This window comes from Lynx rufus, unplaced genomic scaffold (assembly GCF_022079265.1).
Source record: "Lynx rufus isolate CCGP_SWC_20201006 ecotype Redwood Valley unplaced genomic scaffold, mLynRuf1.p SCAF_15, whole genome shotgun sequence".
Classification (NCBI taxonomy): domain Eukaryota; kingdom Metazoa; phylum Chordata; class Mammalia; order Carnivora; family Felidae; genus Lynx; species Lynx rufus.
In genome coordinates, this window is record NW_025814829.1 from 61,129,448 (window position 1) to 61,156,449 (window position 27,002).

At 56.6% G+C, this 27,002-nt stretch overlaps 1 protein-coding gene across 1 annotated transcript in view; it reads right to left on the minus strand.

The window, feature by feature from the left end:
* The window catches only part of STUM (stum, mechanosensory transduction mediator homolog), a 61,662-nt gene extending 36,286 nt beyond the window's left edge, over positions 1 to 25,376 (minus strand). Inside the window, exon 1 of the mRNA XM_047077135.1 lies at positions 25,138 to 25,376. Within this exon, the coding sequence (XP_046933091.1) occupies positions 25,138 to 25,333 (196 nt within the window). The 5' untranslated portion in view covers positions 25,334 to 25,376. The remainder of the gene's footprint in view (positions 1 to 25,137) is intronic.
* Positions 25,377 to 27,002: the final 1,626 nt, after the last annotated feature.

Sequence of the window (27,002 nt, forward strand, 5' to 3'; positions counted from 1 at the left end):
CCCTCTCTCTGCCATTCCCCACTCAACCTGTCCCTGTCTCTCTCAAAATAAATAAACTTGAAAAAATAAACATAGGAAAGGGAAGGGAAGGGGAAGGGGAAGGGGAAGGAAAGGGAAAGGGAAAGGGAAAGGGAAAGGGAAAGGGAAAGGGAAAGGAAAGGAAAGGAAAGGAAAGAAAAGGAAAAGGAAAAGGAAAAGGAAAAGGAAAAGGAAAAGGAAAAGGAAAAGGAAAAGGAAAAGGAAAAGGAAAGCTGACCGAGGAAGGCCCCCATTCATGCTTCCCGAGGAACTCACAGGTAAGGGCTCTCATGCTTCCAAGATCGGAGGACATCGCGATGGCCCTGACCTTGGACATCTGTGCCGTAAACATCCCTCTGTGGAGGGAGGCAGGCGACTGCACGGGCCTCTCTGCCGAGCCGGGTCACCGGGTCTCACAGCAGCACGACACCACGCTGTCCAGTAGCCTTTACACATTGGCCGTGCTCGTTCAGGAGTGCCTCACTGCCTCTCTGTTCTGCCCGTCTGTCTGTCCGTGCCCGCGTAGCAGCTCCAGCAACGTGGGTTTTTAAGCAACTCTGTTAACAGGCCTCGGGGGCCACAGAAGTAGGATAGAGCAGGGGGCTGCCCAAGGGACCTCTGGGTCGGGGTCTGACAGCACAGAGCCGGACGCGGGGCTTGAACCCACCAACCGCGAGATCACGACCTGAGCCCCTCGGGATCCGTGAGCTGGGACTGAAAACACTGCTTCCGTGTTTACACTAACCTCTAACTCAATTTCAGCGTTTCCGTTCATTATCAGATGCAGGCAACAGCCACGATAACATTAGGAGAACCTGGCCTTCATCATCAGTAGAAATCACAGATATTTCCGGAGCCCGGTGCAGCCGAAGAGCTTTCTCCAAACATCATCGACACTAATCTCTGATACATTTCGAAGTGAAGGCACTTGTGAGACCCACTGCTGGATCTTATTTAATGCATGAATACAGAAGCGGAGCATCTCTGCGCACAACGCTGGCTTTTTTTTTTTTTTCAACGTTTATTTATTTTTTGGGGGACAGAGAGAGACAGAGCATGAACGGGGGAGGGGCAGAGAGAGAGGGAGACACAGAATCGGAAACAGGCTCCAGGCTCCGAGCCATCAGCCCAGAGCCTGACGCGGGACTCGAACTCCCGGACCGCGAGATCGTGACCTGGCTGAAGTCGGACGCTTAACCGACTGCGCCACCCAGGCGCCCCAACGCTGGCTTTTTAAATATGTCGATGATTATTTTTTAGTATCTTTGGTGGTCTTTGTGAGTCTGTATTAAAGGCATTTATATATTTTTAAGCTTATTTACTTTAAGAGAGAGAGAGAGAGAGAGCGGGCAGCAGGGCGGAAAGAGAGAATCCAAAGCAGGCTGTCAGCACCGAGCCCGAGGCGGGGCTCAAACTCACGAACCGTGAGATCACAACCTGCGCCGAAATCAAGTCAGGTGCTTAACCGACTGAACCACCAGGGCACCCCCGTATCAAAAGCATTTAAGAGGGGTGCCCAAGTGGCTCAGTCGGTTAAGCGTCCGACTTCAGCTCAGGTCGTGATCTCACGGTTCGTGAGTTCGAGCCCCGCCTCGGGCTCCGTGCTGACAGCTCAGAGCCTGCTTTGGATTCTCTCTCTCCCTCTCTCTGACCCTCCCTGCTGGTTCTCTCTCTCTTTCTCTCTCCAAGAAATGAGTAAAATTAAAAAAAAAAATCTTAGTATCAATTTAAAAATAAAGTTTTAATAATAAAGGCATGTGAGATGCATTTTTAAGAAACCCAGTATTCTGAAAAGGGGTCCGAGTCCATCAGACAGCTAACGGGTCCAACGGCACCACAACAAGGTTTGGAACCTCTGGGTCAGGGTCTGATGTCTCCTCCGGGGCTCAAGCCTGCCATCTTCCAGCTGAGGCTCTGGAGGGCCACTTGGGGAGGGAGGAGGCGTGACCAGGGCAGAGCCCCCCAGGGATGCTGGTCGGAGAACGGGAGCCCCGCGGGGGCAGGTGGCTTAGCAGGTGGGTTGGGCTGCTCTGGTCTACACCCCGTCTCTGGTCTACACCTGTGGCTACTACCTCTGCTCCGGGCTCTGAACATCCCTCCCGCCGGAGGCACTCTGCTTCGGTCTCTCCTCCTCTCCGGATTTTGTCGCATTTTACAGGGTGCTGGTGGGCACGGCCGGATGTCCCGACGCTGCTGGCGTGCTTGGCGGGAGCCCCGCTGCTAAGACACAAACCCCAGCTGTACCTCCAAGCACGGCGCCCCGTCAAAGCCCATTCCTCCCCACTCAGCGGCACTCTGTCCCGTCCTGGGGCCACTTGGGTTAACCCGGCAGCTGTTCTCCAAAAGGTCTCACTCGGAGCCTTCAGGAAAACCCGACGCACTGCTCTAAGTATCCAGAGAGGCCACTCGCGGAGCTCAGGGTGACGGAAACGGCAGAAAGGACGCCACCGTCCTGGCCCCAGCCGCCCTCAGACTCCGGGCAGGGGGGTTCGTGAGGGACGGCCCCCCAGAAGGGGCCCGCCTGGGCGGAGGGGGCAGGAGGGGCCCTGAGACGTGGGGGGCCACCTCAAGGGACCAGTGAGCCACCGCCCTGTCCCGGGCTGTCCTGTCCTTTCAGTAGTTCCAGGAGCCACTGGCCTCACTGCTCCCTGCTGCAGAAGGTTTCAAGTTAAACATGCTTTAGACCAAATCCGACCACAGCCTCTCTCCCTGGGAGGCCCCAGCCTTCCCTGCTGTTTCTTTTCTCTTCTTTAAATATTTTTAAAAATGTTTACTAATTTTTTGAGAGAGACAGAGACCGAGAGACAGAGCACGAGCAAGGCAGGGGCAGAGAGAGAGGGAGACACAGAACCTGAAGGAGGCTCCGGGCTCCGAGCTGTGGGCACAGAGCCCGACGCGGGGCTCGAACTCACGGACCGCGAGATCGTGACCTGAGCCGAAGTCGGACGCTTAACCGACCGAGCCACCCAGGCGCCCCTTCCCTGGTGTGTCTACCAGACCGCCCCGGGCACGGGCCACCCCCCTCCCCTCCCAGCCCTTCAGGGCTGGCCCTGCCAGCACCCACCCTGGTTTCCTCCTCCTCCCCCGGCCAGGCTTCAGCAGCATGCTAGGGTGCCATGGACTGAGGCTCCCCAGCAGTATTTCTCAAATGGGGTTCTTCTCCAGAAATGCAAGTTCCTCGGCCCCGCCCCGCTCCTCCTCCTCCTAAATCAGACTCTCCGAGGGCGGCGGCTGGAATGTGACATCTCACAAGCTTCCCCAGGGGATTCGGAGGCGCCTTGAGGTTAGAAAACCACAGTGGGGGACCACACCCATACTGGCCACGTCCCCGACCGGTTACTCTGTTCCAGAATTTCTGAGCACCTGCCGGGAGCCAGGCAGTGTCCCGTGTCCCTGGTGGAACAGAGGTGAGTGTGCCCACGGCCCACCGTCCAGGGGCCCTGGTGGCTCACACGGCATCCGTTCTCTTACAGCTAGACCCCCCCCCCACATGTTCCAAGATGACAATAATATTTAATCGGAAAAAAAATAATCCTACAACGGGCAGAGGACCTGAACGGACATCTCTCCAGAGAGGACACACAAGTGGCCAACAGGTGCTCAACGTCACTCATTCCCGGGGAAACGCAAATCGAAACCACAGGAGACGTCAGAACGGCCATCATGCGACAGACGACAGGTGTCGGCGAGGACGCGGCGGAAGGGGAACCCTCGTGCACCCTTGGCGGGAACAGCGTGGAGGCTCCTGAAAAAAGAGAACCGTGACCCCGCGATTTCGCTCCTGGGTACGGATCCACAGGAAACAAAAATCACGGTCCCAAAGAGACACCTGCACCCCCACGCGCATCGCCACATTATAGCCAAGATCTGGAAACAACCTACGCGCCCCTCGGTGGACGGATGGACGGATGAGCAGATAAAGAAAACGCGGTCCGCGTACCGTGGAACGTTATTCCGCCTGAACACTGGAATGGAACCTTGCCATTTGCCAACGACGTGAATGAAACTTGAGGAAGTAACGCTAAGTGAAATAAGCCAGACGCGAAAAGACACACGCCGCACGATCTCACATGCCACAGCTTAAAAAAACAAAACAAAAAAAAAAAAACCCCTCCAAGCTCAGAGTAACGGCCGGTAGAACGGTGGTTACCAGAGGCTGGGGCATGGGGGGGAAAGGGGGAGACAAAAATAAATCCCTTTAGCGCCTGGAAAGGAAATGTAACCCTCCCCATGTGTCAAGCACTATTCCAGGCGGTTTGTGGAACAGCCTGTTTAACCTTCCAAAGAGCCCCGCGAGGGGCTCTTCCGCTTCCTGTTTCCTCCCAAAGGGTGAAATCTTCCCATTCCCGACACGGGGAGCAGGGGCCCATCCCGGCCTTCCTGCACCCTGGAGCATCGCCGAGCAGCTCATAAGGCAGCACCCCGAGGGCAAAGCTCCCCACAGCCCAGGGCTGAAGCCGAGGGATGCACCTGCCCCACCCCCCCGCAGGTCCCTTCCCTCTCCTCCTCACCGCCCACCAGCCCCTGCCAGCAGCCACGCCGCCTGCGAATGAAGCATTACTTTAAAAGAAAAAAAAAAATCAACTCTCCGTGACCTTCTGTGCCTCCGCAGGCGTGAGGCTTGAGGACGAGACCGTGCGGAGTGCAGCTGGTGCTCTGCGCCTTTCCAGCGAACCTGAGAGCACGCCCTTGCCCAGTGCACATGCCGGGCAACGGCGTGCCGGCCCACACGCGCACGACACACTCTCCCGGACACCTCGGCTCGGCTTTCAAGGAACCAAGATCAGCCCTCTGCCAGGCAGGGGAGTCTGGCACATTCTCCTCCGGGGGGCCCTGTTCGGGTTTCTGGTCTTACGTGAATAAAAACAGTCAACACAAGGGCTTTCTAGTAATTCATAATTCCTTATGATTCATGGTTCTGTATGACTCAAACCCTTCGGCTGCGCCCCGACTCTCAGTTAGGCGGCGCCTGCCATCGCGTGCCCGGCGTGACACCGGAGAGCCTCGTGGATCATCTCATGCTGACACGTTTCCACCCGTAGCTCCTTTTACCGGCTGTTGCTTTCCCGAAACATTCTGCGTCGTTCGAAATTTCTCTCTTATTTATTCTGCTTCTCCCTTGATCTCTCTGTATACTCCTTTCTCTGTGAAATAAAGCTTAATGGCGAAGGCTCCCCGTGAGCCGAAACAAACGTCTAGCGTCATTGATAAAAAGTTTGGTGCCACTGGGACCATCTAACTCTTCTTCTAATTAAACCGGCTTCTTCTCAACTGCTGGCATTCAAGAGGACCTTAACACAAGAATTTCTTCCACAAGGTCTTCTTGTTTTAACAGCTAACATCTGTTACGTTTTCACTTGGTATTATCTTCCGTTGCAAACGTTCAGCATTTCAGCAGTACCGTGCACGATGTGGGAAATTGTTCCGTTTTCTTTTTGGATGAATCTGGTTCAAAGGCAAAAGAGGCTTCAGGCTCTTTACCACCCCTCGGGCAGCTCCGAGGTCGGATCCCCCCCAAAGCTTTGTGGGTCGCTCTGACCTGGGCAGGACCACTGATAAGCCAAGGGGATGCCCGTGACCCGTCAGCCAGCCGGCTGGGCCCCTCGTCCCCTGACCAGGCCCACTCCCCAGAAGCCCTGGGTGTTAGGTTTAGGGGCTCGGGGCTCTGCCGGGGTGCGGATCCTCGGAATCAGATTTGCAGTGTTTGAGGGAGGCAGCACTGGACCGACTGCCAGATTCACCACCTACCTCCCCCCTGCCCCCACCAACACTGCCTTCAGTATCAACCTCAGCCTTCAATGTGCAAAAATCCCCACCAAAATCATGTTTATGGAAATTACATCACCATGGCAACTGTAAAGGTCTCACAAGTATTTTTAAAATAGCAAATTAACAAAACCCACTTATGAAAACCTAAAATCTGTTCCTTGATGAGCATTAGCGAACATACAGATGGAACAAACACAAAATGCGTTTCGTGGCCCGAGGGCCCAGACGTCCGTAAAAAAGGGCTCCTGTACTCGGGGGGGGCGGGGGGTTGGAATCTGGGAAAGCAAAGTTTTATTTTCCTAATGAGAGACTGCACTTTGGAGTTATTCTGGAAAATGACACCAAGATCTTCTGGTGCCGAAAAATGCGGGTAAGAGACCTGAACGGCTGAAAAGACTAATTTTTTACTTTCTATTTTCACATCACTGATATTATTACCTTCTCCACTCTGCAAGACAATTCCATTTTTAACTCACAGGCTCTCAGCAATTGCATAAGCTTCTGCCGCTGCGATTTAGCCTGGCTGAATCTCTATTATAAAACCCGCTTCTCAGAAGTCTGCACACAAATCACACAGGAGGGGGAGAAAGCCGGATTCAGAAGTACCCGACTAGAACCTTTCTGCTTTTTCAAAACGTAATTGGCATGGCTATCGCAGGGGATCCTTTCAAGCAGACGACGCACCGCTTTGGGGCGTCTTTTGTGAAGACTTAAAACATAATAAGCGTGTTTTGATGACTCTTCTCCTAACAAGGAATCGCCGGGGGCTTTAGACAACTCAAACAGCGGAGGCTCTCGCTGTGCGTGGAGGAAGAAAAATCAAGCCACGCGATGACGATTTCGCGGTGTTCCTGGCCCCGGGCTCCGGAGGGGGCGGGTGGGGGACAGAAGGGAAGAGGGGGGGCGAGAGAGCAAAATGCTGGGTCTTTGGGAGTGGACAGTGCCCCGGACGGAGGAGGTGACTGGCTTTTAATGGCTCGTGGTTATCTCAGGGAGCCAAAGAGGAGTAGCTGTGCCAGGCACGAACAGGGACCAGACGGTGGCTCTTCCAAAGTGATGACAAAGCCAGAGAAGTGTCCCTGAGGATTGCCGATGGACGGGGAGTTGGCGAAAGGCGGACGTCTGTGGACGTGGGGAAGGGGAGAGGCAGAGCGGGTGGTGGCCCAGAGGCAAAGGCAGGAGGAGGGGAGGGAGCTCCCAGCACGGCGGAGCCTCCAGGGCCCAGCTTTCCTGGGAGGAGAGGTCGGCCCCGAGCTCCATGAGCCAAGCGCCGGGCCCAGAGCCGCCCCGGGGAGCCCGGCCGAGGCTGGCGGCAAAGAAAGAAGGCGAAAACCGTGGAGGAAACCCAGAAGGGGACCCCCAATGTGCAAGCCAGGGAGTCACGCTGCCCTGCCCGCCCCCCCCCCACCCCGGCCCACTCGGGAGCGTGGCATCTCACGAGCACGGGAGCCGTTTGGCAGCCGGACGCCCACGACCGTCCGCGGGCAGGAGGCTCCAGCTCGGGGTACTGGCTGTTCCAGAACTTCCACGAGGAAGACCGTGTTAGAACCAGCTTCTGCGGGACCACGGGGGAAGTGGGGGGGCGGTGGTGGGGCCAAGCTGGCGGGCCAGGATCCGCCTGCCCGGTGAAGGGGAACGCGCTGGAAACAGCCATCTCTGCACCAGAGGGTCCCAGCAGGAAACGGGCTGGGGCTGGGGTGGCAGAAGGGGGCTGCGGGGCAGAAGCCACGGCCACAGGGGGAGCTGACGGCCAGCCTCCGTCCCTCTCTTCCGTCCCCTGCCGGTGCCTCCCAGTGCCCAACACCCCTGGTGAGGCAGGCCAGCACCCCGGGGCCCGGAGCAAGTCAGAGAAGGGATGGGGCGCCAGGGAGACGGGCGGTGGAGGCCTCCCCTCCTGCCCCCACCTCCGCAAGGGCAGGGCTCACCCCTTCGGGAAACAAAAGCACGAAACCCACCAGGGCCAGCAGGACAGGCAGCCGGAGTGGGGCCCCCATTCGCCTCCTGACAAAGGTACAGGCTGCCATGGTCCTGCTCGGAGATCTTCGACCGTCTCAGCATAAACGCAGAGGCGGGACTGCTCGCCACCCGGGCTGTGGACAGGCACACGGTGGGGCCCAGACAGGGGCGGTGAGCACCATTCGGGGCCCGGGGCCCTCACGGCGGAGCTGGAAGGGGAGGCCGGGAGGCGGGCTCTCGTGATAAACGGAAGCGGAGTGGCAGGTAGACCAGAGAGCCCAAGACAACGGCTGCTCGGTTTTAAGGGACCTTCTGCCCGCCGGTCTGCCTCCCACCCCCGGTCAGCGTTCGCGATCTTCAGACTTGTGTTGACAGTCACGTGCACTTCCCCTCCCGGGCGGTGACGGCGACGGTGCCGGTCCCCCCCGGCGGCCGGGAGCCCCAAACGGAACACAAAATGACAGGAGGCAGACAGCACTGCGGAGACCCGGCTGCCTTTCCCCTGGTCTCTCCGAGCATCCCCGAGTCCCTGCGTCCTGACACAGGGGAGAGCTGGCCCTGGGTCCTCGGGGGGCCCCACACGGGGAGATCCAGAACATCCCGTGGCGGGAGCCGCGTTGCGCTGAGGTGAGAGCTGGCGGGGAAAATAAAGCGCACGGCGGAGGGTCGTCCAAGAGCGGGCCCAAGCGACGGGCCCCTGTGGCTTCTCCCCGCTTTCGTTAAAATCATTTCCGAAGCACCGAGGCCCCGCTCCTCGACGTGCGTCAGACTCAGAGTTAAGCCACGGACGCTGAAGCCCGAGACCAACCGAACCTTCCGACCTCAGAACCCCAGCTCTCCGGGCCAAAGACGGTTACGTTTCCATCCGCTTCCGAGCCGGGCCACAGGGTAATTCCTGGAAAGATTCCATTTGTACGTTCAACCCCAGGGCCCCCCCTCCCCGCCGGAGCAGCCAAGGCCGAGGGGAAGTTCTGTGCTTGGCGTGACGACGCGATGCGCTCACTGGCCGTTGGCTGGAGGTTGGTTTCTCTGAGGTCCACGGAGGATTCTCTGACTCCACACGGAGATGCCAAACAGGAATAAACAAGAAAAGACCTCTCCAAAATAGATCTGGAGCCCTGGGACCCGCTCCAGCTCTGGCTGGGGCGTTCAGATTCTTGGTGCGCCCCAAAGGCAGGCTGCACACGCAGCGGGTTTAGTCCCAGCCGGCCGCTGCAGAGGAAGCTGCCTATGTTGCCCGGCCTCCTGGGAAACTCATTTCTGTGACGCTCAAGCCTGCGCGGATCACACACGCCCACAGGACTGCGCCAAACTTGCGTGTGACCTCGGGGGTTTCAACAGGGGGAGTTCCTGGGAAAATCTCTTAAGGGCGTCTGGGCCCTACAGGCCAATGCCACCTGCACCACGACTCCCCTCCTGTGGCCCCAGACGGCCCCGAGTTGGTCAGAACTGGTAATAGACCTTAGGGGAGAAGAAAGAGCCTACTCAGAGTACCCTACTTTGCATTTAGTTGAACCCTAGGAGTATATTTGATTTTTAACCATTTATTTTTTTTAATTTTTCTTTTAATGTTTATTCCTTTTTACGAGAGAGAGAGAGAGACCAGGAGAGGGGCAGAGAGAGAAGGAGACAGAATCCGAAGCAGGCTCCAGGTTCTCAGCTGTCAGCACAGAGCCCGACACGGGGCTCAAACCCACAAACCGTGAGATCAGGACCTGAGCTGAAGTTGGACACTCAACCGACTGAGCCACTCAAGCACCCCTTTAACCATATTTTTTAACTTTTAAAATACTCCCAAACTTGCAGAGAAGTTTCAAGAACAATCCAGGGCACTCCCATCTATGCTCTACCCAGATCACCGATTCTTGCTACTTTGCTACGTTTATTTAGTGACTTTCTTTCGCTCTGTGTTATGATTCCTTTTTCCCGACCCATTTGTGAACAGGCTGCATACGTCACGGCTCTCGAGTCCCTTAATCGTGCGTCTAACAACAAAGCTGTGTTCTTACACAGTTGCCGATTTGAGGAAACGCGACAACAGATACGGTAACGTATCTAATTGAGAGCCCAATATTCCGGCTTTGCCACTTTGCTGCGATAATGTCCATTTTGGTACTTGTTTTCCCTCCAGTACAGGATCCGATCCAAGATTATGCTCTGTACCCGGCTGTCGTGTTTCTTCAGTCTTCTTTAATCTTTCACGACACTGATATTTTGGAAGAACGCTGCCCAGCTATGTTGCAGAATGCCCTTCACTTTGGGCTTCCTGGTGTTTCTTCAGAGTAGGTTCAGATCACGCACCCCCCAACGCGACACAAGTGTTGCTATGACCCCCCCCCCCACCCAGGAGATCCCACCAAGAGGCCCGTCATATCTTTGCATCCCACCTTGGCGATGTAAATTCTTAACAGCTGAACTGAGAGGTAATTCATGTACTGTCACATTCACCCATTTAATAATTGAGGGGCTTCTGGTATATTCAGAGTCGTGCAAAGCAGCACATCCAATTTGAGGGCAGCACATCCAATTTGAGGACGTCTCTGCCACCCGGGAAGAACCCCCGTATGTATCTGCAGGTCTCCCCGTGTTCTCTGAGCCATGCCCCTCGGCCACACTGTCTTCAACCTCTATGCACCTGCCCCTTCCAGACAGTCCATAGAAACGCGCCCGTACAGCGTGTGGCCATAATTCTTTCAAGGTCTAGGCGATATTACTCGGTTCACCCGGCGAGATGCCCTATGACTTTTCCCTTTGCAGGTTTTTTTTTAAGTTTCTTTATTTTGAGAGACAGAAAGACAGAGACAGAGAGTGAGAGCAGGTGAGGGATGGGGGCGGGGGGGGGGGGAGAAAAATCCCAAACAGACTCCACCCTGTCAGCGCAGTCTGATGCGGGGCTCGAACTCACGAGCCGCGAGATCACAACCTGAGTCAATGTCAAGAGTCAGACGCTTAACCGACTGAGCCCCCCAGGCACCCGCCCCCCCGCAAGTCATAAGCATTCTCTGGAGACACTTTGAGGTCACGCAAACATCCTGCTCTCCGTCAAAACTCCCCCCTAGATGTAATGTGATGGCTACTGCCCAAGCCAATCTTGATTAAAACGGTTTACTAAGATCGATCACCTCCCCTGTCGGCCTCCTCCACTTATCAGCCATTAGCTACGTAACTCGAATGGACGGATGGAGGCCCGGTTCGTCTCAGTAACCTCGTGACTGTCCCCAGCGAAGCTCCTGCAGAGCAGGCCCTCTGCCCCAGCAAAGGGACAGCCAACATCCCTCCCCGGAGTGACCGGGACACCAAGGACCCCTCAGAGGCACACATGCTCCGGTACAGCACGCCCTCCACTCCGCCTGCAGCCGGAGAACGCGGTCCCCCTACCTCCGGCTGAGCTGGGAAGGCGGAGGGGGGGACACGAAAGCCTGTGTCCCTCGGGTTGGGGTTCAGCAGGTGAAAGGAACAAGGCGCCCTCCACCCTACTTTGCCACGGGAAATCAACGTGCGTTTCGTTCCACCTGCCCGGACCAGCGGTGGGAGGTCCACCAGCAGGTGACAGACACTTAGCCCGCACCGCCACAGGAAGGACACTGTAGATTTAAAAAAAAAAAAGCAGGATTTCAGGGGAGCAAGAGGAACACGGAGGCGGCCAGACGGTGCCGGAAGGAGGAGCGCCCACACGGAAGTGGTCAGGAGGCCATGTGAGATGGGCCTAGACGGCTGGGCATCCCCCCCGTGACGGCGGGGGCAGATGTGCAACAGGGGCCAGGGCCCAGGTGGCACCCTGGGAAACCAAGCGGCCCCGCTGGACTAAACAAACCACTGAAGCAGCGTGGGTCACAGTTCACGGGTCCCGCGGGCCCAGCGTGGCGTCCGAACTGAGCCCGTGCATGGACGGCGGGGAGCTGCTGAGGGCTTCGGAGCAGAAGAGGAAGTGGTCAGAGCGGGGACGGGGGCACAGATGTGATCTGGGGACACAGAAGCCCCGTTGGCACAGCAACGTCACCGCCCGGCCACACCACGCGGTGATCCAGGAGGGGCCGCGGCCACGCAGCCCGGCCCACGGGGGACGCTTCCCACACACGCCAGCGTGGCCAGAGCCGGCCTGTCCCGCAGGGCAGGGCTCTCTCCACCCCGGAAAGGTCCCAGGGTTCAGCTTCCGCACTGGTGCCGGGCTGTCGCGTCTTCCCTGGGAGGGTTGGCCTTCCGGGCCGGATGCGTCTTGTCACCATCCGCCACAGCGACCCGGGCCCGGCCTGCCCGGACGCGCATGCCTGCGCCAGCTGACCCTGAGGCGGCCACGCTGAGAAGCTTCCTCGGAGGCACCTGTGTTGGCACGCTCCCGTCGCATCGCGCTTGGGAGGTTCTGAGAGAACGCGGTCAAACAGCGAGACCGGAAGACAGGACGGGGGAAGGCACAGAAGAGGATGGATTTGTTAAGGAGCAACAAACGTGGAATCACACACTTTGAAAGGTGCACGCGGTACGTACAGGTGGACCTCGGGGGCACTGCGGGTCTGGCTCCCAAACGCCGCAGCAAAGCGACGGTTACAATAAAACAAGTCAAGGGGGCGCCTGCACGGCTCAGTCGGTTCAGCGTCCGACTTCGGCTCAGGTCACCATCTCACCGTCTGCGAGTTCGAGCCCCACGTCGGGCTCTGTGCTGACGGCTCAGAGCCTGGGGCCGGCTTCGGATTCTGCGTCCCCCTCTCTCTGACCCTCCCCTGTTCATGCTCTGTCTCTCCCTGTCTCAAAAATAAATAAAACGTTAAAAAAAATTAAAAAAAAATAAATTAAAAAAAATAATAAACAAACCAGACAGGAGCGCCTGGGTGGCTCAGTCGGGTAAGCATCCGACTTCGGCTCAGGTCACGATCTCACAGCTCTTGGGTTCGAGCCCCGAGTCGGCCTCTGTGCTGACGGCTCAGACGGAGCCTGGGGCCGGCTTCGGATTCTGCGTCTCCTTCTCTCTGCCCCACTCACGCTCTGTCTCTCCCCAAAATAAATAAACATTAAAAATTAAAAAAAAAAAAAAACAAGCCAAGCGAACACCAGCCATCTGTGCGTCGGAATCAGAAACGCCGACCACAGACCACTATAGCAACTGCAATAACGAGAAAGTCAGAAATATCGCGAGAGTTAGCCGAACGCGACACGGAGACAGGAAGTGAGCAGATGTACTGGGAAAACGGCCCCCAGAGACTTGTTGCCACGAACCTTCCATCCGTGGGAGATCACTATCCACAATGCGCACGACAGGCCTGCGAATTCACCTCCACGAGGCCGTCAGGAGGGGCGCAGAGGCTGGCAGTGACGAGGAGGCCCTGGCGGCGGGTCACACGCCGTCCCCCGCAGCCCTCGGTACATCTCTGCAGGGCCCGTGCACACACTCGATTTGACAAGTGGCAATCGGGCGCCCACTACGAGCGGCACCAAGGCGGCGGGAGGGTCGCTGCCGGAGTCGGCGGGGACAGACCCAAGGCAGGCCCCCCGGGCAGAGGCGGCCCCTCTCGGGTAACGCTCACGGCCCTGGGAAGGCGGGACCATTTCCTTTGTCCAGGTTCTAGGACAGGCTGTTCTCCACAGACACCGGATTATTCTTGGCATCGAAGTCAAGCTTCTCTGTCAACGGCCAAAGCCCACGGGGTGCTCGGCTCCACGGGCGAACCCCGGCCGTGCCCAACCCCGCATTCTGGGCTCCGGGACGGCCCTGGCCTCGACGTCAGCTTACTCCGTCCAGGAGAGCAACCTCTCCAATGGATTTAAGGCCTTTTCTAAAGGAAATGCAGAACAGGCCCCTGTGTTTTGCCATTTGAATAAGGAAACGTTGCCCCCACGCCGTCGCCTCGGCGTCCCCTCGAAAGGTCGTCCCGGGTGCGCACAGCTCAGCCTGGGGCACGGAGACCCAGCACTCAGTTGGGGAAGTTCCCACGCTGGAGACGCACCTGCCCGACGGACGGCCAAGGCCACCCCCACCTTGCCCAGGTGACGGGGCTTCACGGGGCACCACACAGGCCTAGGAACCACCTCTGTCTACAGTAAAATAACTCGAGGTAAAGGCTGGGGTGGGATTCGTGTGTGCACATGCATATGCGTCCCCCCCCCCCCAACACACACACATGCTCCCACGGCCTCTTAGAAAACTGTAAAGTCAGCCTCAGGCCCTGGGTATGGGGTGTACACCATCAACACCCTCCACCCCAGAGACCTCACTCACCCCCAGCGCGTGGGGCCTGAATGCTCAGGAGGAAGTGCTCCTGGTGTGCTGCCCCCCGAGCCCGGAGCCTCTGCCAGAATGGCCCCAGAGATCACCTTGAGAACCCAAGAAATTTTCCCGATGTCAACTCATAACGAAAAAAAAGACAATGACCTTGACAATGACCTTGTGAGGCGGCCGGGCGGGAATTATGTCCATTTCACAGATGGAGTCACAGAGGCTCGGAGAGGTCACGGGGCCTGCTCCGGGTCTCACGCTCTTGAGATCCGGAACGAGCTCCGAGGCCTCCTGACGTCCGTGACACTTGCGGCTTCGGGACTCAGATGCACAACCGGAAATGTCACTTCATTCCGTGCCCCCCTCCCTTCCGGGTCATTGTTTTGTTTTTTTTTTTTTTTTTTAATATTTTTGAGAGAGAGACAGAAAATGAGCAGGGGAGGGGCAGAGAGAGAGGGAGACACAGAATCCCAAGCAGGCTCCAGGCTCTGAGATGTCAGCACAGAGCCCGACGCGGGGCCTGAACCCTCCAGCCGCGAGATCATGACCTGAGCCGAAGTTGCAAGCTGAACTGACCGAGCCACCCAGGTGCCCCCCTGCCCCGGGTCATTCTGTTCAGCCCATGGCTCGTTTTCCCTGAGGCCAGTTTTGCCGACACGCATTCCCTCACCTCTGTGCACCGCATTAGTTGGGCCCAGAACATTCTTCCATTAACACACACACCCGTTGCTCTGGCCCCCCTCCCCGACAGCCAGCCAGCTCCTAGAGGGCGGAGCCTTGTCTTCTCTGACTCCGTTCCTCAGCTCGAGTACAGACCTGGAACACAGTCGGGGCATACTGCATGCCCGGCAAGTGACACGCTGCTGGGGGCACTCGGAAGTCACTGTCCCCTGCTCAGCACTCGGGCCACGCTTCTTTGAAACACAAACTTCTTCCGTATCCCCTGCTGACCAACCACTTCCAACAGCTCGGGCCCTTGAAACATCTCAGAAGAAATGGGGAGGCCAGCTGCGTTACTGAACTGGACCCAGTCACCCCTGACCCAACCCATAACGGGACACATCCCACGGGAGAGTCACTGAGCACGTCACACAGCTCGGGAGAGTGACGGGGTGCTCAAGACAATGGTTATTCAGCTTCTCCAGTTAGAAAAGTAATACACAGGGGCGCCTGGGTGGCTCAGTCAGTTAAGCAACCGACTTCGGCTCAGGTCATGATCTCACAGTCCGTGAGTTTGAGCCCCGCGTCGGGCTCTGTGCCGACAGCTCAGAGCCTGGAGCCTGCTTCAGATTCTGTGTCTCCCTCTCTCTCTGACCCTCCCTCATTCATACTCTGTCTCTCTCTGTCTCAAAAATAAATAAACATTAAAAAAAATTTTTTTAAAGTAATACACAGGGGAGCCTGGGGGGCTCAGTCGGTTGAGCGTCTGACTCCAGCTCGAGTCATGATCTCACGGTTCGTGGGTTTGAGCCCTGTGTCGGGCTCTGTGCTGACAGCCTGGAGCCTGCTTCAGATTCTGCGTCTCCCTGTCTCTCCCTGCCCGAACCCCGCCTGTGCTCTGTCTCTCTCAAAAATGAATAAACCTTAAAAAAAATAAGTAATACATTTTATGTTCATTTTAGAAAATTTGGAAAATACAGAAGAGTATAAGGAAGAAAAATAATCCCCCAGGCTCTCGCCACCTGTTACCATCTCAATGTGCCATCTTCTGGTTCTTTCTGCCCATCTGTCTATTTACCTAGCTACGTTCCACCTTGCGTCGTCTGGATTTTAAGAGTCTGTCGATCATAGGACACGCCGCTAATCTGGCAACTTTTTAGGAAAGAAAGGAAAAAGATCATGTCTCTTGGTATCAGCCTCCCGTTTAGAAACATCCCAAATGTGGGGAAAGGAGGTACCTTGGAATCAAGCAAACAACAAAGATTTGAGATCCTACTGATGGCACAATTTCAACCTACGTTTTCCCCCTTCTGCCACATCATCAGAAACTTTGTAAACACTATTTTCATAGGTATATAATATTCTACCATAAAGACAGCCGCGATTTATTTAACCTTTCTTCCATTGTTGTCACCTGGGTTTATTTATAACACCATTTCTTAAATTTTTTTAATGTTTTATTTTTGAGAGAGAGAGAAGGAGCGCAAGCGGGGGAGGGGCAGAGAGAGAGGGAGACCCAGAATCCGAAGCAGGCTCCAGGCTCCGAACTGTCAGCACCGAGCCCGACGAGAGGCTCAAACTAAAGGACCACGAGATCATGACCTGAGCCGAAGTCGGAGGCTCAACCCACTAGGCCACCCAGGCGTCCCAACACCATTTTTTAAAGTAATCTCTGTGCCCAACGTGGGGCTCGAACTCACAATCCCAAGATCAAGTAGTCACACGCTCCACTGACTGAGCCAGCCAGGTGCCGAGTTTGTTTATGATTTTCGAGGTTATAAATAATGCTTCGTGGCACATTTTTATGCATAACTTTTTGTCCCTGTTTTTGGTTGTCTCCTTAGGATGAATTCCTGAAAGCGGAATTACTGAATTAAAGGGCATGAACATTTTAAGACTCTTAATACGTAAGGGCCAAGCTGGCTTCCAGAAAAGATATCCCAATTTACGTTCCTATTGACAGGGTATAAAAGTCCCTTCTCTTTCCATAGCGTTGATTCTTATCCTTAAAAAAAAAAAAAAAAAAAAAAAAAAGCATGTAGGGCATCTGGTGGGGGCTCAGTCGGTTGAGCGTCTGACTCTTGATTTTGGCTCAGGTCATGATCTCATGGTTCGTGGGTTCAAGCCCCACATCGGGCTCTGCACTGACAGCACGGTGCCTGCTTGGGATTTTCTCTCTCTCTCTCTCTCTCTCCTCCTTTCTCTGCCCCTCCCCCCCTCCCTCTCAAAACAAATAAACTTAAAGAAAAAAAGCAAGCAATACAGGTATATAGTTTTTTCAAAGAATCAAATAGGGAAAAAGGGGCTTTCAGGGGAAAGCAATTGTCCCCTACGTCACCTCTCCCTGCTCCGCGTCCAGCTTCCCAAGGGCAATCACTTCTTTTCTTTCGGGAGAGATCACGAGCCAGGGAGGGGCAGAGACGGGGAGAGACAGAATCCCAAGCAGGCTCCGTGCGGTCAGTGCCGAGCCCAACGCAGGGCTTGATCCCATCAACTGTGAGATCATGACCTGAGCAGAAATCAAGAGCTGGACGCTTGACCGATGGAGCCCCCCCGGGTGCCGCTAAAGGCAATCACTTCTATTTCTGGTTTTAGCATATCCACCCCCCGCCCAACCCATCATCCATCCAGCTTCTGTCTGTGGAGCCTCTGTCATAAACCAGGCTCTGTTCCAGGGTGCAGGGTTAAAGCAATGAACAAAGCAGACCAGAACCAAAACCAAACAAACAACAAACCCTGCCCTCCTCCAGGAGACAGACGGTAGGAAAAAATAGTGCTCTTAAGGAAAGCGGAGGAGGGAAAGGTAGGGGTGTGGGGAGGTGGGGAAGAGCTGCAGTCCCAAGTAAGGTCCTCTGGGAAGGTGTCTGGGCTGAACTGCGTCCCCTCAAAGTCCCCAAGTTGAAGTCCTCACCCCCAGCCCCTCACGCCAGCCTCCAGAACTGTGAGAAAGATAAATTCCTGTCGCTCAAGCCGCCCAGTCTGTGGCGCTGGCCGTGGCCGCCCCGCCACACCAATACGCGGCCTCGCGGCGTCGGCGACACGGGAGCAGAGATCTCAGGACGCGAATGAGTGAGCCACATAGATCTCTGTGGGACGAGGACGCCAGGCGGAAGGAACAGCAAATGTCAAAGCTCTAGGGTGAGAAGGTGCCTCTGAAATATTTAAGAAACGGCAAAGAGGCCGGTGGGGCTGGAACAGAGTGAGCGAGACGGAGAGGAGGCGATGACCCGCAGGACCGTGGGAAACAGATGCGCTGGCCGTGTCTCGGTGGCCCGTGAGCCCCGGGGCGGGACCGCTTCAAACTGCGACGTGTCGTAAGCGAGCGACGCACACCAGGTCTTGAACACTTAGCCCGCAAAACAAAAACACAAAACCTTCCACTGATCATTTTTATTTTTTATTTTTGAGAGAGAGAGCGGGAGAGAGCAGGGGAGGCGCAGAGAGAGAGGGAGACACAGAATCCGAAGCAGGCTCCGGGCTCCGAGCTGCCGGCACAGAGCCCGACGCGGGGCTCGGACTCACAGACCGCGAGATCTTGACCTGAGCCGAAGTCGGTGCTCAACCGACTGAGCCACCCGGGCGCCCCAATAATTTTCATTGATACGCATCGGATGATAAGTACTTTGGACATATTGAGTTAAAGTCCATTCCTCCTGTTCTTTTTTATCTTGTATAACGTAGGTACCTAGAAAATCTTAGGTTATACCCGTGGCCCATGTTCTATCTCTTTGGGAAAGTTCGGGCCCAAGGCCTCGTGGCTTATGACAAAAACTTGGGCTCTTGCCCCGAGCGACACGGAGCGATTGGAGGGTTTCCAGCTCAAAAACGACAAGACCTGACTCCACCCTATTTTCAAAGGACCCCTCTGGCGGTCGCGGTGAGGGCGGACCACTAGGGACATCAACAGAGGTGAGCAGGTCATTTATGGGGCCACTGAGATCACCCGGGAGAAGACGGGCTTGGGCCAGCGAGGCAGAAGCGGCATGGTAGGAAGCGGTCAGATGCCGAAGAGATTCTGAAAGCAGAGCCAGAAACGTTTCCTGGCAGATTGGGCGTGGGGTGCAAGAAACAGCAAAGTCAAGGATGAGTCCGGGTTTTTGGCCTGAGCTCCCGGAAGGATGCCATTTGCTGCGAGGTGGGGGGGGGGGGGGGCTCCGTCGGTTCAGCCCCCGACTCTTGATTTAGGCTCAGGTCGTGATCTCAGGGTTTCGGGAGTTGGAGCCCCGTGTCAGGCCCTGTGCTGACAGCGAGGGGCCTGCTTGGGATTCTCTCTCTCTCCGCCCCTCCCCTGCTTGTGCTCTCTCTCAAAATAAATACATAAACTTAAAAAAAAATCTTTTTTTTAAGGATGCAACTGAAGGCCAGGAAAACAGCAGGAACATCAAAGGAGCAAGCGTAGGCGGGAAAAAGAACAAGGTCAAAGAGAAGGCGGAGACTGAGAGCCTCAAGTGCCCCGGGGACCCCCAAGTTTGGAGGCTGCCGAGACGACCACGGGAGACGGAGAAGGAGCTGTGAGGTGCAGAGGAAACCAGGACGGGAGGTGTTCCGGGGGAAGATAGTGTTTCAAGGGGGAGGGAGTGGGGACGGCGTCCAACGCTACCGAACGTTCCAGAAGACGGAGACAGAGACCTGACCGCTGGATTTAGCAACCTGGAGGTGCCGGCGATCCCGACAAGCACAATTCAGGTGAGTGATGGAGGCAGAAGCCGGTGGGTTCGAGGGGAGGTGAGAGAAGAGGGGTGGGTGACCGCCAACCCGCATACTTCCTGCGGGAGCCGAGAGAGAGGGCCGTGGCCGTGGCGCGGGGAATGGTGCAGGACCGAGAGAGGCTAGTTTTAAAAGGCGGGGGACGATTTCAGCAGGTACACGCACCACTGGGAATGAGCCAGTCGACACAGAAACCTTGGTGATGTCAGAAAAGGGCGGGAACTCTTCTGGTGTTTTCCTGATCTCCAGAGCATACTGGTATCGTTTGTTCCTAGTTCATCAGCATTGGCCCTTGACTTTCTGCTAGGCTAGGTGGGATTAGCTTACTGACGTCACCCCTCATCTTCCTGCCGTCCCCTCCAAAATTATCCCAGGAGATCACTACTGCCCCACTGTCCCTATGACTCTAGCTCAGTTCATCGACTGATCACCTTGGCAACCTTTATGATCACCTTGGTAACCTTTATTTCTCGGTCTGCCAACTACATACAGCATCTCGCTTTATAAGAGTAGGGCATTCACACCCTCTACCTTACCCCCCTCACCAATGCTTAACGACGACAACAAAACCTCAGCGACTCATGCTTCTCATTCACATGACACGGGGTGCCCAGCCTCTGATGTCCTCTTTATTCTGGGAGGCAGACTGCCGAGCAGACCCCACCGGCCATTCTCACGGGAGAAAGAGAAGAACGATGCCAGAAACTCACAACGCCTCTCTAAGTGTCTGCTCGGTCACCGCCACTCGCATTCAACTGGCTGAAGCCAGTCACACGGCCAAGCCCGTTATCAGTGGGCAGGGAAGGAAGTACTCCCCTCCCACAGGAAGCATGGCAAGCCATATGGCATCAGGTGGGTAAGTGCCATCCTCTTTCAGGGAGGACACTGAAGAATCGGGAACGATAATTTAATCTACCACAATCCACTTGCCAAGTTCTACGAGCTATGGTTTTCATTTTACGTCGCCCGGATGGAACATCTTTACATCTTCCGTTATAGCTGTTATTAAGCAGTCTTCGGGGCTTTGTCTGCAGTTGCGTTGAAGAGTTGAAAACTACCGAGCAGCATGTATATTATTATGACTAAGCAAGTGTTCTTTGCTGCAGAGTCAAAGAGGAGCTGAGAGCCCATAGTGTGGGCCACTGTTCCAATGAGACAGGCCCTACGCACTTAAAAGAGCCTTTCTTATATTTCACCATCTGCTCAGTATCAGGCCACATCTTGATTTGTTTCCTATCTGAGTTATGCCTTTCATGAAAAACGTTTGGTTTTTCTGAAGTCGCTGATTACGTCTCCTTTTTCTATTGTTGGTAGAGGAAACGTGTGCTGCACTGTATCTCCACTCCCCTCCAAATTCTGTCTCACTCCATTTATCGTGTGGAATATTTTTCTTCTTCTTTTTCGAAGCCTGCTGACCTCCTGATCTAACTGGGCGGGCTGCTTCATTTTTGGATCCTGACGCTTTTGCACAGCTTTTTGTCTTTACTGCAGTTACTGATTGCTTTCTGTTTTTTAACAAAGCTTTTATTTCTGGCAGTCCCAATAACACTCTTAACTCTATGGAATGTCCCCTTCTCACCTCATCCTCAGAAAACTCTTCCCCTGCGCCTTCATCCTCCCCCTCTAAAGAAGACTGACTGCTCTCAGACCCGCTGAACAATTTTTCCTCCGGTGGATGTTCATGGCTGCCCTGAACTGGATCCATTGTTTCCTGGATCTCATTATCTTCTCTCTTGGTTTACTCTCTGGTTTTGCTGAAATACGTCCTCAAATAACTTCCTTAAGAAGGCCGAGTAGGATGTAAACTTCCTTGGTTCTTGAATCCTCAGGACTGCCACACTTAAATATAAAATAAAGGCATCGGACCGGATGATCTCTAGTCCCTATTCCAGGAGTATGCTTCTAAGTCCATATTCATTCATAAATAGCATAAATAGCATAGCATATTCATAGCGTAATTAGCATAAATAGCAAGGAGAAATTTAAAATGGTTGCTGCTTTCAAGGAACTTACGTTTAGAGTGGCAAAAAGTAAACTCTTAAAACGGTAACAAAAAGCCAACAGTACAAAAGACGCCACAAGAGAGGGCAATATTCGTCATCGGTTTGAGCCTCAGGGCTACGGGGAATTAAGACAGACGCGGAGCCGGCCTGCGGTGCTCTTATTAGGGAAGCAAGACTTCGGCTGAGTGTCAAAGAGTTAGGCAGGGTATTAGAGAGAGATTAAATATTTCTGAATGTCCAACCGCAGATGGATGGCCAACAGGATTCTGACAGAATGGCTAACCGTCAGTAGAGGCTCTCCTCCCCACCACTCCCCTGTAACCAACGTTTTCGTTTCACCAAGTCAATCGAGACACATAAAATCTTCAAATACGAAAGTGTGATGTTGCCCCTGACCAACAGACAAACCCTCTGTCCACGCTGGGTCCTAACAATGAACTTTCACGACACATATGAATAATTGTATAGAAACTTAAAAATGCCCTACTTTTGGGACCGTGAAGTTGCCCACGATGGTCTTGATGAGTAGCACTTCACCGAACGGGACAGGGGGACATGGAGGGGGGGGGGCCTGCCGGGAGGCACTCTCTTTACCACCATCCGTTTTTAAATTTCTTTTTAACGTTTATTTATTTTTGAGAGAGAGAAACGGAGTGCGAGCAGGGGAGGGGCAGAGAGAGGGAGACACAGAATCGGAAGCAGGCTCCAGGCTGTAAGCTGTCAGCCCAGAGCCCGACGACGCGGGGCTCGAACTCACGAACCATGAGATCACGACCTGGGCCGAAGTCGGACACTTAACCGACTGAGCCCCCCCGGCGCCCCACCATCACATCCATTTTTAAAATTTGTTTTGTTTTGTTCCCATGAGGAGTCAGAGTGATCACAGATCACTGCTCCTTCCCTTCCTTTCCCCAGGGGAGGAAGCATCCCTCTGACATCCTAACAGCACGGACACTTGCATCGAGAAGGCCCGGGGATTATAAGGACTCGGCATCTCACGCAGACCCTGCACAGTGGGTGAGCCGGAGACACCTGCATTAGAGGAAAAACATGGCCTCATTCAGCCCCCCACTTGCTCTCTCATTCGATTTGCAAATGAGGAGAGGACTTGCAGAGAAAGGCATTTCCAGAAAAAAAGAAAAGATCTTTGGGCCAACGGTCTGACCGGTTTCCAAAGAGTCCCGGGTAAAATGAGGACCCCAAATGCTTGGGGCCGTGGGGTTGACTTCTTCGTCAGGGTCTAACCTACTACTGGGCCCCTGGGAGCCTTTCTCTGAACCCCACTTCCACACAGGAAGAATTAACTAACTGCACGCAAACGCTCTGTTCCTGCTGCCAAGACAGCATTCACCAAATTCAAAGTTTGCATCAATCTTCCCCAACAGTCTATGACGCCTCGACCGACGTATTCATCGTCAGGCCCGGTGGCTGCCTTGTGGTGGTCGCTCTGCGTTTGTGGAGTGAATGACAGCACGTGGACTGAAACAGGCCGCGTGTCACAAAAGGGCAGAGCCAGACATAAATATTCAGTTAATATTCACAAATATTCAGATGAGCCAGAAGGACCTGAAGAAGAGGGTCTCGGCCAAGGAGAGGATTTCCAGGCGCTGGGACCACCGACACCAGTCATGGAGGACAGAACAAAACCACCTGTAAGTTTCACCGGGACTGCTCTGCTATCGGGGCTCCCCTGTGGGTCGAGGGGAGCAGAGAGAGCCACAGGACTCAAAGGCCCCAAAGAGCACCCCCACACATCCAGAGGTGGGGGCAGGGCTCGGCTCTGCAGAAAGGCCAAGGGCAAGAGGAACCCACCACCCCCGGAGCACCGCCCCATGCGCCCCACCCCGGAGCTTTCTATCATTTAATTCGATCCTCTCAAGGACCCAGAGTGACAGGCATCCCCGACTAACAGAGGAGAAACACCACCCAGGATCAGGAACCCCTCCCACGGCACGGAGAAGGGCGGGGGCTGTGCGCCCAGTGAACTATACAAGGCAACCCAAACGAAACGGAAAAAAAAAAAATGCCCGGATTCAGTTGCTGAAAATTCAGACATCCGCACCCCCTCGGCTCACCGGTTTTAGCCCTTTGGCGGTTTGCTTATTTTTCTCTTTATTCTCTCCTGCCTTCCCAAGAAGGTTCCTTACAAAAATCCCGTGGGATTCGGATCTAACAAAGGGAAGCGTGAAGAGCTGGACCCCGCGGGCAGGAGAGCAGGGGCCCAGGGGGAGCGGCAGGCAGGACCGGGTGGGAAAGGTACCTGGGGAGGTGAGACCCGGGGAGGCCTGCAGGTGCCCTGGTGGGCAGCTGCCCCTCCTGGAGGTGATCCCCTCAGCCGGCCCCAGCCTGGTACAGCATCTCCTACCCGGCCACACGCATCTGTTTCCTCAAAGGACCATATCGGGTGATACTGACTTCGCCACAAGGAAAAAGTGAAGACACACGATCTTCACATCCTGGAGCGATGGCTGGGCGGTGCTCTGTACTCCAGCAGGTGGGAATCTCCAACGCAATTCACATCGGCCAGCCTTCCTCCCGGAGTCTACACTTGCAGAGAGCCGGCCTGATGACCCCCCACTCCACCCCGGGGGCAGGGCGGTGCAGGCTGCTGGAGGTGCCGCGGAGGGGACCCCTAACCGCCTGCTCGGACAGCTCCACGACCCTGGCCGGGGGGCCGCCCAGCGCAGAAGCACCAGTAGGCGCGAAAGGGAATGTGAATCCGACCCGAGTGGGTGGGGGGGTGGGACCTTCGCTATCACGGCCACGGCCGGAGGCCGGGCTGAGCGCGCTGAGCCCGAGGCCGTGAGAAAGGCCAAAGTAAAACAGAAAAGCACTTCCAGCTGACCTCTTTGGGAACTTGGAGCCTTATACGCTGGCAGCCGGCTCGCTCCTGGGGAGGGCTCAGAGGCGCCTGTCGCTCCAGTCCCGCAGGCATTGGGGGATGGGAGGGGGTCCCGGGCAGGCAAGCTGGGGGTTGGGGGAGGGCAGATTGGGGTGGGGTAAGGAGAAGCAGGGTGGGGAAACTTCTCATTCCCTCCCGCTACGCACCCTTCGGCACACCTACCTCTAGGAAGGGACTTGGTTTTAAAATTTGGGACACTGGGAACCTCAGGGACCCCGCGGGCAGCCAGGGTCCGACACAGAATTGCCCCGGCGCGCTCCCCACTCGGTCAGGAACAGAAGGGCTGGGAAGGAGCCACGGGGTCCCCTCCGGCCGGCCGGGAGCGCTGGAACTAGCGAGATGTTCCCCCCAACCCCCGGGAGCTAACGGGCGCTGGCGGAACCGAGGGCACCCGGGAAGGAGGCGGAGGACGCGCGCCCCCGCACGGGCCGCACCCCGCGAAGGCAGGCGGGCTCGCGGGGTGTCCCTTTTCCCCCGCTCGGCCGCGGTCTGTCGCCGCCGCGCTCCCCCCGCCCCCCACGCCAGGCCCCGCGCCCCTCCAAGGAAGGGGCTCGCGGGAGGGCGCGCGCGGCGGCCAGCAGGGGCAGAGGGTCTAGGGGCATCTGGAGCGGCGCCTCTTCGGAGCCGGGGGAGCCTTTCCGCGCCGCCGCCCGCCGGCCCCCGCTCTCCCGGACAAGTTCGGGCTCTCGGGGCCGGACCCGCGGCGCTCACAGGTGGGGGGAGGCGCAGGGCGGGTTGGGGGGGGGGGGGGCCGCGCGGCGCCTCCCCCGGGGCGCCCACCCCACGCGCCGCGGCCACCTGCCAGGGGGCGCCGGGAGCGCGGGGGCCGGCGCGCGGGGGCGCCCCCCGGGGGTGACCCCGTGCCCTCCGCGGCGGGACCCGGGGGCGCCAGGGCCGCGGCCGCCGCGTCTTACCCAGTCCCGGCACGAAGGTGTTGAGGAAGAGGCAGATGACGGCCACGGGGAAGGGCATGTAGGGGATGGCGGCGCGCAGGGGGCCCTTCTTCTCGCGGACCTGCACCACCACCCCGCTGGACGAGGACGCCGCGCGGGGGTCCGCCGCCGCCGCCGCCGCCGCCGCCGTCTCGGCGTCTTTGTGCGAGGGCTCCATGGCGGGGCGCGCCCAGGGGCGGGTGGCGGCGGCTCCGGGCCCCGGGCTCCGCGCCGAGCTCAGGCGGCCAGCGTGCTCCCGCGCCGCGCGGCTCGCCCAGAAGCCCGCACTCCCGCGTCCCCACGCGGCCGGCGCTGCGCCGCGCCCACACCCCGGCGCGGGGCGGAGGGGGCGGCGCCACACGCGGCGGCCGCGCTCCGACGCCCCTCCCTCTCCCCCTCCCCCGCGGAGAAATGCCACTTACGGGTGGGGGCGGAGGGAGCCGCTGGTCCGCCCCCCCCCCCCGGGAGGGATGGACGCCCCGGCGCCCCCCGCACCCCCGACAGCCGAGCCGGCGCGAGCCTCGGCCCCGGGACACCGCCAAGGGGGCCGCTGTGCTCGGCGGGCCCTGCCGCGAAAGCCGGGAGTTGGGTCCTTTAATCTGGAGGATGCACACGACGCGGCGCAGGTGGGGGGCCGGGGACGCACGGCGCCTGGTGCCTAGTAGGCCAACAACTCCTTCCGACTCTCCTGGATTTGGTTCCGGTCGGTAATAGGGCCGCAGGCAGGAGACAGCTTTTCAAACAGGTTCAAGTCTGCTTAAGATGGGACCCTCCCCTGCACGCACGTGCGCACGCCCTCGCACTCAGATGCGGAAGGCCTGCACCTGCGGCGGGGAAGCGGGGATGTTGGGATCCAACCCCTGGACCGTCGTCCGGGAGGAAGACCTGGCCTTGTGCGCGCTCGACGTGGTGGTTAAAAAGCCAGCGAGGGCACAGCGCCGTCTGGTGTTGACAGCGCTGCAGTTGGTGGAAGCGAGGAGAAGGTTCGGCCTCAGGGTCCAAGCCGCGGCATGAGGCCCCCTACGGAGTTAGGGGGGTTTGGTTTGGTTTTGGTTTTGATTTTTTTTGGAAAAATGCCGTCCTCACCTCCACACCTGGAAAAAATGAACGGACAAAAGCAACCGCCTCTTTTTCAACGCGGCAAACTGTCCGAATAATCGGGAAAAGGCAAGTTCTCCGTCTTCAGGAATAATAGTTGTTTGCATGACCCTAAAACAGCCCAGGGGTCAGAGGAAGGATGCTGTAAGACCATAGGGTACTTTTTGCGGATCTTCATAAAATTTAAAGGCAGATGCTCAGCAGGGGGTAGTGGTGATACCGTGGACACAGACTCGTGCGCGCGCACACACACACACACACACACACACACACACAGTAACTAGCTCAGACCTGGCAGTCAGAACGAACAAGACTGACCGTTTCAGTCTCTTCTTAGCCGCTAATTACCTGTGTGGCTGAGAAGAACTCGCATGAGCCTTTTCTGGGCTTGAGTTAGTGCGATTGTAACATCAAAGCCGGGTTGGACACACGTTTGTTGGAGGTCTCAGAAGACTCAGGTTCTGGGGAGAGAGGAAGGAGTAAAGCCCAGGCTCTCGCATCATGGGTCTAATAGATAAACTGAGTCAGGGTGACAGAGTCAGACAGTGACAGAAGCCAGGGCTGAGGGTGCTGAGCAGACGCAGGCCTGTCCCGGAAGCTGCTACCGGCCAGAGCCAGCAATGGCTTTAGCCAGCTGCCTACAGGAGATGTGTCATGTTTTTTATCCTTTTTTTAATGTTTACTTATTTGTGAGAGAATGCAAGCAGGGGAGGGGCGGAGAGAGGGGGACGGAACATCCGAAGCAGGCT